Here is a 14,093-nt window from a genome sequence, read left to right on the forward strand (position 1 = left end):
TCCAAAAGTGTTAAGATCCCAACACTGCAGCAGTAATTCATTCCATGGGCCAACCTCCTCTATTAGTGACTTTGCAGCTGTGCTTTGACATATCAGGAGTGGAAAATCTGATGGGTGGATTTTAGAAGCAGAGGTTATGTTTTGTAATTTGAAACTTCCAAATTCTCTGGCAGACACATGATGTTGAACCCTGATTTGAAAACACTCATTGAGCGCTGCCAATTTTTGTAGCAGTCAGTTTATCTGATTGGATGTAGACTCTCAATTAAATGGAAAGAACTGGGACCTGGTCTTAATGTGCATTTTGAGCCTCAGTTGTTTAATGAGAGCACCATCTGGAGCACATGTTTTGAGTTGGTGCTACGTGGTAGTGAACAATTCCATCTTCCAAACAAATATTACTTGCATTTTTTTGGCATTGTTCAGCTCCCTAATGACAGGGTAATCTTACTCCAACACTGAAGCTGCAGGTCATTTGATGTAATCATTACTTAAATGTACTGCTAGTTAGCTCTTTGATCGGGCAATTGGAGATGTCCTTTTTAGCACACATTCATTGATTCTGAGAATCATTGTAAGCCCCTAGAACACACTTTTTTTTACCCTCCGGAAATCTCAAGAGCCTCTGAAGTCAAAAATAATTTTATCCAAGGGATTTTCTATCTGAAAGGAGTGACTGAAAATTCAAATCAGTCCAGCGTTTTAATGTTGATTAATAATGTATGTAAGATTTGCATGAATTGAAATATCAGAGGGATTCCATTTGCTGGGATTGTCACATTTCTTTTGAAATATTATAACCACAGATAAGTATCAACATTTTGTGACCTGGTTTGATGGTAGTGACTTATAAGATATCCATTGCTTCATCCAAGTGACCCTCCCCAACATTGGGAAGCCATTTGACTTTTAGATCATGCTACTTTGTCACAATTCCAACATTAGCCTGTCTAAGAGACAAATGTACCAGGGGTCTTCCTCATTGGGATACTGACAGCAGTTCTTCCACTTTCCTTTCCTTAATGGGGAATGATGCTGCTACTTGGGTCCTGCCTGAAGCCAAACAGTTTAGAACAGCCTAAGTCTGGCTTCCCAGGGTACTGCTGTATGGATTGTATTTTCCATCAAACCACTGTGTGGGCTGCTACAATGTTTTTAAATGTTGCATTTAATTAAGCAACGCAGTAAGGTAGAATGTATAAGACCTAGAAGGAGAAGTATGCCGTTCAGCCCATCGAGTCTGCTCCACCATTCAGTGAGGTCACAGCTGATCTAATAATCCTCAACTCCGCTTTCCTGCCTTTTCCTTGTAAACCTTAACTGCCTTGTTGATCAAAAATCTGTTTATTGCAATCTTGAATATACTTAACAACCCAGTCCGAGCAGCCTTCAGCGGTAAAGAATTCCGTAGATTCACAACCCTCTGAGAAAAGAAATTCCTCTCAACTCCATCTCAAATGTGCAGCTTTTAATTGAGGTTATGCCCACTGGTCCAAAACACTTCCACAGGTGAAACCAGCTCTCTGCATCTTCCCTGTCAAGTCCGCAGAAAATCTTGTGAATCGCTTAAAAAAAGGAAGTAGTCAAAAAGCAGCTAACTGTAGACCGGTTAGCATAACTTTGGTAGTGGGGAAAATGCTTGAGCTCATCATTAAGGAAGAAATAGCAAGACATCTGGATATAAATTGTCCCATTGGAAACACCCAGCATGGGTTTATGAAGGGTAGGTCATGTTTAACTAATTTGGTGGAATTCTTTGAGGACATTACTTGCTCGGTGGGCAATGGGGAACCTGTGGATGTGGTGTATCTGGATTTCCAGAAGGCATTTGACAAGGTGCCACACCAAAGGCTGTTACATAAGATAAAGATGGTTTAGTAAATTTGCAGACGACACTAAGGTCGGTGGAGTTGTGGATAGTGACGAAGGATGTTGAGGGTTGCAGAGAGACATAGATAAGCTGCAGAGCTGGGCTGAGAGGTGGCAAATGGAGTTTAATGCAGACAAGTGTGAGGTGATGCACTTTGGTAGGAGTAACCGGAAGGCAAAGTACTGGGCTAATGGTAAGATTCTTAGTAGTGTAGATGAGCAGAGAGATTTCGGTGTCCATGTACACAGATCCTTGAAAGTTGCCACCCAGGTTGACAGGGCTGTTAAGAAGGCATACAGTGTTTTAGCTTTTATTAATAGAGGGATTGAGTTCCAGAACCAAGAGGTTATGGTGAAGCTGTACAAAACTCTGGTGCGGCCGCACTTGTAGTATTGTGTACAGTTCTGGTCACCGCATTATAAGAAAGATGTGGAAGCTTTGGAAAGGGTGCAGAGGAGATTTACTAGGCTGTTGCCTGGTATGGAGGGAAGGTCTTGCGAGGAAAGGCTGAGGGACTTGAGGCTGTTTTCATTAGAGAGAAGAAGGTTGAGAGGTGACTTAATTGAAACATATAAAATAATCAGAGGGTTAGATAGGGTGGATAGGGAGAGCCTTTTTCCTCGGATGGTGACGGCGAGTATGAGGGGGCATAGCTTTAAATTGAGGGGTGAAAGATATAGGACAGATGTCAGAGGTAGTTTCTTTACTCAGAGAGTAGTAAGGGAATGGAACGCTTTGCCTGCAACGGTAGTAGATTCGCCACCTTTAGGTACATTTAGGTCGTCATTGGATAAGCATATGGACGTACATGGAATAGTGTAGGTTAGATGGGCTTGAGATCGGTATGACAGGTTGGCATAACATCGAGGGCCGAAGGGCCTGTACTGTGCTGTTATGTTCTATGTTAAAGTTGCACGGTATTACTGGTAATGTATTGGCATGGACAGAGGATTGGTTGACCAGTAGAAAGCAAAGAGTAGGGGTAGATTGGGTGTTTTTCTGGTTGGCAGCCAGTGGCTAGTAGTGTGCCTCAGGGAAGTGTTGGGACTGCAATTGTTTACAGTTTATTTAGATGATTTGGAGTTGGGGACTAAGTGTGGTGTGTCAAAATTTGCAGGTGACACTAAGGTGAGTGGTAGAGCAAAGTGTGCAGAAGACACTGAAAGTCTGTTTAGTGATATAGATAGTCTACGTGAGTGGGCAAAGGTCTGGCAGATGGAGTTCAATGTTGATAAGTGTGAGGTCATCCGTTTTGGTAGGAATAACAGCAAAATGGACTATGTTTAAATGGTTAAAAAATTGCAGCACACTGCTGTACAGAGGGACTTGGGTGTCCTTGTGCATGAATCGCTAAAAGTAGGATTGTAGGTGCAACAGGTAATTAAAAAAGCAAATGGAATTTTGTCTGCCATTGCTAGAGTGATGAAGCTTAAAAACAGGGAGGCTCTGCTGCAGCTGTATAGGGTCCTGGTGAAGCCACACCTGGAGTACTGTGTGCAATTTGGTCTCCTTACTTGAGAAGGGATATACTAGCACTGGAGGGGGTGCACTTGGTTGATTCCAGAGTTGAGAGAGTTGGATTGTGAGGAGAGACTGAGTAGACTGGGATTATACTCATTGGAATTATACTCATTATACATCAGAAGAATGAGGGGAGATCTTATAGAAACATATGAAGGGAATAGATAAATTGGAGGCGGGGGAGGTTGTTTCTGCTAGCAGGTGAAACTAGGACTAGAGGGTATAGCCTCAAAATAAAGGGAAGCAGATGTAGGACTGAGGTCAGGAGGAACTTCTTCACCCAAAGGGTTGTGAATCTGTGGAATTCCCTGCCCAGTGAAGTGGTTGAAGCTACCTCACTGTTTTACGGCAAGGCACGATTAAATTTTTGAACAGTAAAGGAATTAAGAGTTATGTGAGTGGGTGGGTAAGTGGAGCTGAGTCTCAAAAAGATCAGCCATGATCTTTATTGAATGGCGAGGCAGGCTCGAGGGGCCAGATGGCCTACTCCTGCTCCTGCTCCTGCTCCTAGTTCTTATGTTCTTATTTCAAAATAGTGGCCTCCATGAAGTTAATTTAACCAAAATCAAACACAGAATGGTGGAAGGCCATTCACCTTCTCAAAGCTGCTGACCATGCTGTTTCAACATGGTTGATATAACTCTCAATTCCATTTATCCATATTTGTGCAATCATTCCCGAGCACTCCAACGTTTGACCTTATGATAGAGGGAAGGTCATGTGTGAAGCAGCTGAAGATGGTTTGGCCTAGAACACTGCCTTGAGCAACTCCAAGTAGTTAACAGTGAAACAAGTTAAAATATATAACAGGTCAAACTCAAAAGAGAAAAAGATACAAAGTGGGAACATAATGTGGCTGGAGGAACTTTGTAGAGACAGGATACGGTGATAAGTGTATTATCTAAGACATTGAGAGCTTGAAATGTGAGATGTTGGAGGGACCCAGGTGGTGATCATTGTCAGTAAAACTGATGGGTGAGTGAGGATTGGAGCAAGTTGAAATATAAGTAGCAGTAACATTGCAGAGCACTGGGTACATCAGAACCAATTTCCAGCATCGCCATGTACGGACAAACAAAGGCCATCTCTAAGCTGAGAAATATTAATCTCACCGTGGTTAGTAGTATAGTGTTTGCCGTTGTCTCTGATGTCTCGAATGCTGTGCTAAATATTAACCATTCACAATTTCCAAAAATTATTTCACAGAAAGGTGTGTATTCTTGAACTGCAAGAATTTTGCCAATAATCTTCTCTAACAAAACCAATCACACTCACTAGACATCGTAGACATTGTAAAAGGGATACCTGCTCGCCAGGGTAGACGACTATTTTGGACATACCCCTTTGTTATTTTACTTTTGGCTTTAGTTTCTAGGTTTTTCTTTGCTACCTCGCCTTCTCTGACAGCACTGCCTTTTGTGAGCCCCTGATCAGCAGCTCAACTGTCCAGAGATAATGGGAACTGCAGATGCCGGAGAATCCGAGGTAACAAAGTGTGGAGCTGGATGAACACAGCAGGCCAAGCAGCATCTCGGGAGCACAAAAGCTGACGTTTTGGGCCTGGACCCGTCATTTTGTCCACACGTAGCAATTGTTAGTTGATGCTGTTGAGCTACTTGGCCACTTGGCATCACAGTTAAGCTTAACCCTGATTACTTCTGTTGCTCCCATAGCAGCCTATTCCGGCAGAGGTTGGTACCAGTTCAACAATTTTCAGTTTGTCAGCATGTTCTAAAACTATTTTCACCAACTCAACTGTGTATAAAATATTTTCACCTCTGTAACTTAGGCACTGTAGAAGGGTCTCATTGGGGCAGAGATAGGTGTCCCAAACTGTAGACCAGGAGACCTGGGTTCACATCTCACCTGTTCCAGATGTGTGTAATAACATGCCTGAACAGATTGTGCCCAGATAGTTTCTAATCAGTAGACAGGTTGAGATTCCAAAAGCAGCAATTTAATGAACGACTAGTTAATGTTTCAGTGACGAAAGCAAAAACTGAAATTACTGGAAAAATTTCTTCTGAACTGGACCTGAAACAAGTCTGATTTCTCTCCACCAATGTTGCTGTTCCTGCTGAGATTTTCCAGCAATTTCCATTTTTGTCTTAGTTTCTGATTCCCAGCATCCGCACTTCTTTTGATTTTCAGTTTCTTGTTTCAGTGTTGTTTCTTGAGGAATAATTATTGACTAGGTAAAGGCTGTGGGCTACCTTTTACATACATCTAAAAAGTTTGAAAGGAACTTTGTTTTGAGGGTTCACCTGTCCTAATGGTACTTTGTTTCGCGCTGTGTCTGTTGTTGTCTGCCTACCTTTCTTGGGACATTTTAACTAAGTTAAGTATAAGCTGGTGCTACTGAGAGCAGGGGATTTACATTAAGGGAAAATCTTACAAGTACCTGTGAAGTGAATCACTAGAAGCCAAAGTTCCAGTTTTGGAGTTGGAAGTCTTAACAACTTTTGAAAAAGAAAACTCTCTGTTTTTTCCTTCCATTACTTGAAAACTATCGATTGCTTGTTTTCACAAGTATCCAATTTTGCATTTGCTGCTGTGCAGTCAGTGTTAGCTTTTTTAAATTGGCCCCTGTTCTGGTTTATCTGCGAGTAGGTTTAAACTGAGAAAAAAAGTTTGGTCACCTTCCCTAGATTCCTGGCTGCACCAAAGCAGGTGGAAGTGACACTGAATTAACTATGTCCTTTGTTTCCAGCGCTGTGAACTCTGTCCCCATAAAGATGGTGCCCTCAAGAGGACGGATAATGGAGGTAAGAGGCATTTGTGACACTTTATCTTTAATAGCAATTTCAGAATGATAAAGTAGAATTCACAGAATATATGTTCTATTACGCAGAGAGTTGTGAGAGCATGGAATGCGTTGCCAGCAGCAGTTGTGGAAGCAAGGTCATTGGGGTCATTTAAGAGACTGCTGGACATGCATATGGTCACAGAAATTTGAGGGTGCATCCATGAGGATCAATGGTCGGCACAACATTGTGGGCTGAAGGGCCTGTTCTGTGCTGTACTGTTCTATGTTCTATGTTCTATGTTCTATGTTCTATATGTGTTCGGAAAAATATCAGAATTGTTCAGACTAATGGTTTTCATGAATCAATTTCATTTCTGACTAATGTAGCCATGCTGCCCCTCTCCCTCTCCCTCTCCCTCTCCCTCTCCCTCTCCCTCTCCCTCTCCCTCTCCCTCTCCCTCTCCCTCTCCCTCTCCCTCTCCCTCTCCCTCTCCCTCTCCCTCTCCCTCTCCCTCTCCCTCTCCCTCTCCCTCTCCCTCTCCCTCTCCCTCTCATCTCACTGTCACACTCGCTCGTATTCGCTCTCTCAACACGCTTGCTCTTGCATTTTTCTTTTTTTTCTCTCTGTCTATCCTCAATTCTTACTCACTTGCTCATAATCTGTCTTGCCTTGAACTCTTCTCTTCCACTCCATGATAAGAGATGCCTAACCTAAACCACACTGTAACTTGTAGCAGTCATCCCTTTCTCACCCACAGTACAGTTGGGCTGGAGATGAGAATATAGTCTACAGGTATTTAAGTCTTTTCTCCCTGCAACATAATTTGTTCCTCTGTTTTGTTTTTGTGGCTGTGGGATTTGATTGAGTTAAGATACAGAGCTAACTCACTTGTTTTTCCAACTCTGGGAATATTATTAGGAGGTGTACCAGACTAGATTCCAATTTTAAAGTGGAATGCTTAGCTTGGCCACTACATTTTTCTTTGCTTTTTCCTCTGAGGAAGTGTCTGGCCTCAGTTGGCAACTCCTCATAGAGATATGAATGGATTGGGAGCTCGTATGAGGAATGGGCATGAAGACTTGTTTCCTATCAATCAGATGGCCTCACCAGTGCTCATTACCAAATTTCTTGGGCCACTTTCTCCAGTGACAGGGAGGCCTGATGATCAAAGGCCTGGAGAGGGGGAGAGAGAGAAAAAGCAAAAAAAAAGAGTGGGGAATAAGAAGAGGATGAGCATACTGATGAACACGTGACTGTGCAAGGTCTTGTAACTCAATGCATCATTGAGGGACTTGGCATGGGAAAATGGCATGGCCCACTAAGAGCCACTTCTCCTGCCCCTGTGGCCTGGACCCTCAGAGATTCTGGGCTTTGTGAGGTAATTACCAGACTCATCCTACCTGGCTGAGCAGTGTTTGGTTGCTAACCTCTGACTAGTTAGCGTCCATTCTGTGTGTGAATCCAGATCCACAGAATTGCTGATTGCCTTTCCCTGTACAACCTAGCGGCCGTTTCAAAGGGCATCCAAGAGTCAATGAAACCGTGCCCACATTGTCCACGTTTTGTGGACATGGAGTTGTATTAGTCTTGTATTCCCTCATGGATGGAAAATTGAGGAATGATGTAATTGAGTTGTTTAAGATGACTAGCGGGATAATCAAGTCAGATATTCCTCAGGCCAGGCATAATCTTGAAATTAAAGCTAAGCTGTTTAATGCACGTAACTCAGCAGGCCTTTCTGAAAGGAGCCTCTAGTCGGCAGGCAAGATCCCATTCCTATCACCCTCCATCATCAACACTAAATCCTGCCCATAAACTTAAAGTGGCACTCAGAATGCCAGGACTGATGGCATGCTGCACTGTCTGAGGTGCTTTTGGATGAGATGTGGCGCTTACCTGCTTCTCAGAAATATGTGGATCATCCTGTTGCAACATTTGGATGAAAAAATGGGGAGTTCTCCCCAGCCAAGAATGCCCCCCGCTCTCCCAGTCAACTGAAGCTCTGTAGTCATTAGTTGCAATGCTGCTTTGTGGGAACTTGCTGTGCAAAATCTTGCCGCTGTGCTCCCTACCTTACAACAGTGACCACTTGTCGGAAATAAAATGTGGTTGTGAAAAGCTTTGGGAAGTCCTGGGGCTGTAACAGGCACGTTTGAAATGTAAGTTTCTCCATCAGTGTTAAAGAAGTGTGATAAGTGTCTTCATGTTGTATTTTTCCTGTTGTCCCTTGTCTGCAGGTTGGGCCCACGTAGTCTGTGCTCTCTACGTCCCAGAGGTGCAGTTCGCTAACGTTATCAGTATGGAACCTATTGTACTGCAGTATGTTCCCCACGAACGCTTCAACAAGGTAATAGTCCACTAAATCCTGTTAAACAAAGCCAAGGGCTATCCAGCGTTGTGTAAGGGAGATGCTATTTCTATAACCCTTAAATGATTTCCATCTGCTGTACCTCTGCAAATAACAGTTCTGACCTATTGATAACAAACAGTGAAATGTTTAAATTCCAATCACATTTAACACTTTTTGATCTGTTTTGTTTCCCTGCAACTTGCAAGTAAATCTTTTAGATACTAGGGGGATTTTCTTTTCTCCTGACTTGCGTATGGTCACACGCAGAATTTAGTTTAGTTTCGTATAAGTTATGACTTATATAATTTTGCTTATATGGTTGCTGCTTGTGCGTGAAAGCCCTGATATTGATTAGAAGTAATCTAGTCAGACCATCTTCGTTTTCTAAAGAGCTATCAAATTCATTGCTGCTGTTTACTGCATTTAACCACACATGTTTCCCTTCATATATTTACCTGTTTGCCTTTTGAAAATTACAACTGAGTCCGCTCTCTTCCATGCACTGCATTTCAGATCAAAATAACTTGCTGCATAAAAGTGTGTCTCTTCGTCTTGACTATGCTTCCATTTTCAAATACCTTAAACCTTTGTTGCCCCTGCCACTCCAATGGAGTAAGTTCTATGAAACCAAATTTGATCCTGCCCTTCCTGATGCACATTTTTAGTGCTAGGCATTGGATAGTAATTGGTAACTCTTAAATTCCCTCCATAAACCCTTTCCTTCTTTAAAACCTACTTCCTTTTAGCTTTTGGGCATCTGTTCTAATGCCACCTTACCTGGCTTGATGTCGCATTTTGTTAATGTTCTGTGATGGGTCTGGGCATGTTACACTATGTTGAAAGAGCTATATAAATGCAAACTGCTGTTCAGTGAACCCGCAATTACTCTGAAATCCGTTCTCACAATGACTAGGAGCTCAGGTCATTGAGCACATTCAAGATAGAAATTTATATATTAATATAATTAGTCTGCTTAAACCTTATGGGATAATACCACTTTTCCCACACTTGGGTAGAAGATTAGCCAAGTTCTAAATTGAATGGCAGTGTATGCTTGACTGGTTAAATGTCCAATTACTGTTGCTGTATTCCTCATGGTCTGTATGCTACTGTATGGCCAGTTGCATAGGAATGTTTTGCTTTCCCCCTGCCCCCCCATGCTTTCTTAAACCCTGTTAATAATGAGTTAGCCATTGGTGTGACTGCTTGTTAGTGACAAAGAGACCTGGTGGAGATTGTACTCAGACTTCACCATATTCAATATTTAAGTTGGGTGCATGCCTTCCAAAGCTGCTTGTTAGCAACCAGTTGTACAACTGGGAGTCAGCTTGTGTGCATTTTAGAACATCTTTTGCTGATTACATCAGTTTTATTTTTGTGCGAGGATGAATTTTGATGAGTTGAAGAAGAGGGCAGTGGTTTGAGAGCTGGGGAATGAAATGCTTTGAAAGCTTCCCAGGTCGAGAGTTGAATCAAGCGTGGTGCTAACTCCTCAATACAGTATGTCTTCACTTAAACTTGTAGCAGAACTCCCAAGCATCACAGCTTTAAATGAAACTCCAGTTCAGATAAGAACCGAAGTTCTAAATGTGGTCAGTTCTGTAGGATGTTCATAAACAGAAAACGAAACATGTTTAAACTTTCAACCCTGCAAGTTGAAGTATTTCTGAACCATCTCAGACTCTCACGGGTTGGATTGAATGCAAGGTCTGGGGAAAGAAGTAATGAGAGAATGCATAGGGGAGGGAGAAGAAATCATAAGTCTGAGGCTGTTGAATGAGGGAGTGGCTTCAACTTGGAGGTCATGGAGTGGGGAAGGACTGAATCAGGTCACACAGGAACACCATTAAATCCAGATCGCATTAACTTCTCAATGTTAAAGTTCAAGGAGGATTTTCTGTACTGTACCTCAGGCCCAGACTCGCAGCAGCACTCCCCAGTAGACCATCAAAATAAAGAAACCTTGCATTTCCATAGCACCTTTCACATCCTCAAACCATCTCAAAATGCTTTACATTGTGTTTTTGAATTGTCGTAGGAAACCTGGCAGCAAGTGCATTTGTTTCTCGTGTCCCCCAAACTCCTCACATCAATATTTAAAAAAAAATAATTAATGGGATGTAAGTGTTGCTGACAAGGCCAACATTTATTGTCCATCCCTAACTTGCCCAGAAGGCAGTTAGGAGTCACCTATGTGTCATGTAGGCCAGACCTGGGTAAGGTTGGCAGATTTCCTTCACTGAAGGACATTAGTGAACCAGCTGGGTTTTAGCATCAATCATGAGCGCTTTTAGACAATTAGTTTTTAATTTGAAATATTTTATTAGTTTTAAATTCTACTGTGGTAGAACTCGAACCGTTGAACTGTGGTGTTGTGTTCTGGATTACTAGTCTGCTGACATTGCCTCCCTTATCAGCACGGGGATGGGATGGTGCAACGCAAATGGCCTAGTGGTATTATCCCTGGACAGTTAATCCAGAGACCCAGACAATGTTCTGGGGACCTGGGTTTGATCCTGCCATGGCAGATGGTGGAATTTGATGACTGTGAATCCATTGTCGATTGTTGGAAAAACTCATCTGGTTCATTAACGTCCTTTGGGAAAGGAAACTGCCATCCTTACCTGGTCTGGCCAACGTGTGACTCCAGATCCACAGCAATGTGGTTGGCTCTGAACTGCCCTCTGGACAACTAGATAACAAAGTGTGGAGCTGGATGAACACAGCAGGCCAAGTAGCATCTCAGGAGCATAAAAGCTGACGTTTTGGGCCTAGACCCTTCAGATGATGAAGGCTCTGATGAAGGGTCTGGGCCCGAAACGTCAGCTTTTGTGCTCCTCAGATGATGCTTGGCCTGCTGTGTTCATCCAGCTCCGCACTTTGTTATCTTGGATTCTCCAGCATCTGCAGTTCCCACTATCTTTGGACAACGAGGGTTGGGCAATAAATGCTGCCTGATCAGCAACGCCCTCACCCCATAAATTAAATCCCATTACAAAAAACAATTAACAGGGTAGTTGAGGACAGTTTTCTGAGTGAGCTATTGGCAGGTGGCTTTGATGATTGATTGTTTTGAACTAAATGTCTGTTGAGCATCTGTGACAGAAGCGACTAGTTGCAGACCAATAACGTGAATGTAAATGAAGCTCGGTGTGTGTTGACGACATTGAGAATTGACTCGTTGATTGATAGCTGTCATTCCCTTGTCTGTTCTGGTTCTAGACCTGTTACCTCTGTGAAGAACAAGGTCGGGAGAGCAAAGCGGCTACAGGAGCCTGCATGACCTGTAACCGGCATGGGTGTCGGCAGGCCTTTCATGTCACTTGGTGAGAATATTTTGAAACATCACTGGAACCTTTCTTCTTCACCCTGAAAAAATAAATCTCGTTCTCACCCATACATGCTCAAATGTTTACCTGAAGAAATGGCTGAACTCTGTAAGAAGCACTGAAGAATATATATTTCTTTCTTAATACTAAAGATGGGTATACAGAGCCATGCAAAGCAGATATATAAACACACGTGTATTACAAAATAGGAGCAAAGGTACACCATTCACCGACACCAGCCCCCCCCCCCCCCAAGATCCTTTTAGTGAGATTGTAGAAGGTTTGAATCCCACGTTCCCATCTAGCTGTAGGATCATAAGGGTAGAGTAGGCCGTTCAGCCTATCAGTTCTGCTGTGCCATCCAGTGGCATCATGGCTGATCTGATAACCCTCAGTTCCACTTTCCTGCCTTTTCTCCATAATCCGTGATTCCCTTCCTGATTAAAATGCTGTCTGACAACTGATAAATTTCAGTTCCACGGCCTGACGAGTCTATTCACCATGGTCTTAAAAATATTCAGTGACCCCACCTTTACTGCCTTGTGAGGGACATGTTCCAAAGTCCCATAACTCTGACAAACTGATTCTCCTCATCACTATCCTGAAAAGGCAACCCCTAATTTTTAAAACAGGTGCCCCTTAAGTCTGGACTTTGGTGAAAGATGACCCTAATCACATCCACCTTGTCAAGACTGTTCAGGATTTTATACAGTTTGATCAAGTTGCCTCCTCACTGTTATAATAAGGTTCTTTTAAATATTCAGGTTATACTCTGATAAAATAATCCAGGCCAGACTATGCTATTTCAACTGCTGCTTTTAACAGTAGCAATTGCAGCCAGTCCAACCACTCCTTAAGGCACACCACATCCAGACAGCAATCTAGAAAATCTCATTTGAGCCCCCCTCCAATGTAATTATATTCCTTCTTAAATTAGGAGACCAAAACTGCACACCATATTTGAGATGTAGTCTCACCAATGCCCAGTATAGCTCAACCGTAAAAGCCTTCCCTTAATGTTCAATTCTTTTGTAGTAAAGGATGGCATCGCAGTAGTGTTCCTAATTACATACTATACGTCGATTGTAAGCTTTAGTGACTTGTACAATAGAACACCTAAATTCCGCTGCATCTCAGAATTCTGTTCTCATTCTACTTTTAAGTGATATTCTGCTTTTTATTCTTCCTGCCAAAGTGAACAACTCCACACTTTCTCCAGATATTTGCCCACTTACTCACCCTATCCGGCTACAGCCTCCTTATACCATATTCACAATACACGTTCCTATTGAGGTTGGTTGGCTTGCCGAGTTGGTTTGTTGTTCTGCAGACGATTTGTTACCATGCTGGGTAACATCATCAGTGCTTAGAGACCTACGGGTGTAACATGCTCAAATTGACACAAAAATAGGGAAAACTACGCCAAACAAGACAGCACAACCCGCGAGCAACTCTACTTCCTACATGGATGCCTCAGGAACCAGTTACCATGCAGTGTGAGAAACAACCCACAGAACAGCAGAACAAAACAGCCGCAAGATGGTAAGGGTAATGATAAATGACGCACACAACTTGTTCCACAGATACAACAGAGAAATTACATGTTAAAAATCTTTATTCCTGGAAACTACCAATCAAGACTAGACAACGGGCATGGAATGAGCCATCAACGTCAGCCAACAGACCTCAAGAGCCAAGAAAAGACAGACCCTTCAAGACAAACTAGCTGCACTTCCCCACAAAAACGACAACACCAGAACAGACCCGAAGTAAATACCCACTCCCCACCATGGACAGGACCAATGTCATCTACAAGATCCCCTGCAGAGACTGAGAAACACTACATCGGACAAACAGGAAGGAAGCTAACAACAAGAGAACATGAACACCAAAGGGCTACAAAAAGACACGACCAACACACTCTCTTCTCAATCCACATGGACAAGGAGAGCCACCAACTCGACAGGAACAACACCAAAGTCTTAGGACAAGCTAAGCAGAGACAGGCACGGGAACTCCTAGAAGCATGGCACTTCACAAAGAAAGCCATTAATAAACGCATACAACTTGACCCCAAATACACTCCACTACGAAGGAAAACCTGAAGTGAGGCAACCCAGCTCAGTGGACTCCAGAGTTTAAAAACCAGGCAGGAATACACACAGACGCTTCATCGGAGGCTGCACTGTTAATGTTACCCAGCGTTGCAATAAAACGTCTGTGGAAAAACGAACCAGCTTGGTGAGTCAATCAACCACAGCACCCCCCAACCTGGG

At 42.9% G+C, this 14,093-nt stretch overlaps 1 protein-coding gene across 3 annotated transcripts in view; it reads left to right on the forward strand.

The window, feature by feature from the left end:
• Positions 1 to 14,093, forward strand: part of LOC125466291 (protein AF-10-like) — a 177,229-nt gene that overhangs the window by 9,855 nt on the left and 153,281 nt on the right. For all 3 annotated transcript variants that reach the window (XM_048560605.2, XM_059638736.1, XM_059638737.1), the window contains exons 3-5: positions 6,102 to 6,156; positions 8,376 to 8,485; positions 11,711 to 11,814. In XM_048560605.2, the coding sequence (XP_048416562.1) occupies positions 6,102 to 6,156; positions 8,376 to 8,485; positions 11,711 to 11,814 (269 nt within the window). The remainder of the gene's footprint in view (positions 1 to 6,101; positions 6,157 to 8,375; positions 8,486 to 11,710; positions 11,815 to 14,093) is intronic.

Source organism: Stegostoma tigrinum, chromosome 31 (genome assembly GCF_030684315.1).
Source record: "Stegostoma tigrinum isolate sSteTig4 chromosome 31, sSteTig4.hap1, whole genome shotgun sequence".
Classification (NCBI taxonomy): domain Eukaryota; kingdom Metazoa; phylum Chordata; class Chondrichthyes; order Orectolobiformes; family Stegostomatidae; genus Stegostoma; species Stegostoma tigrinum.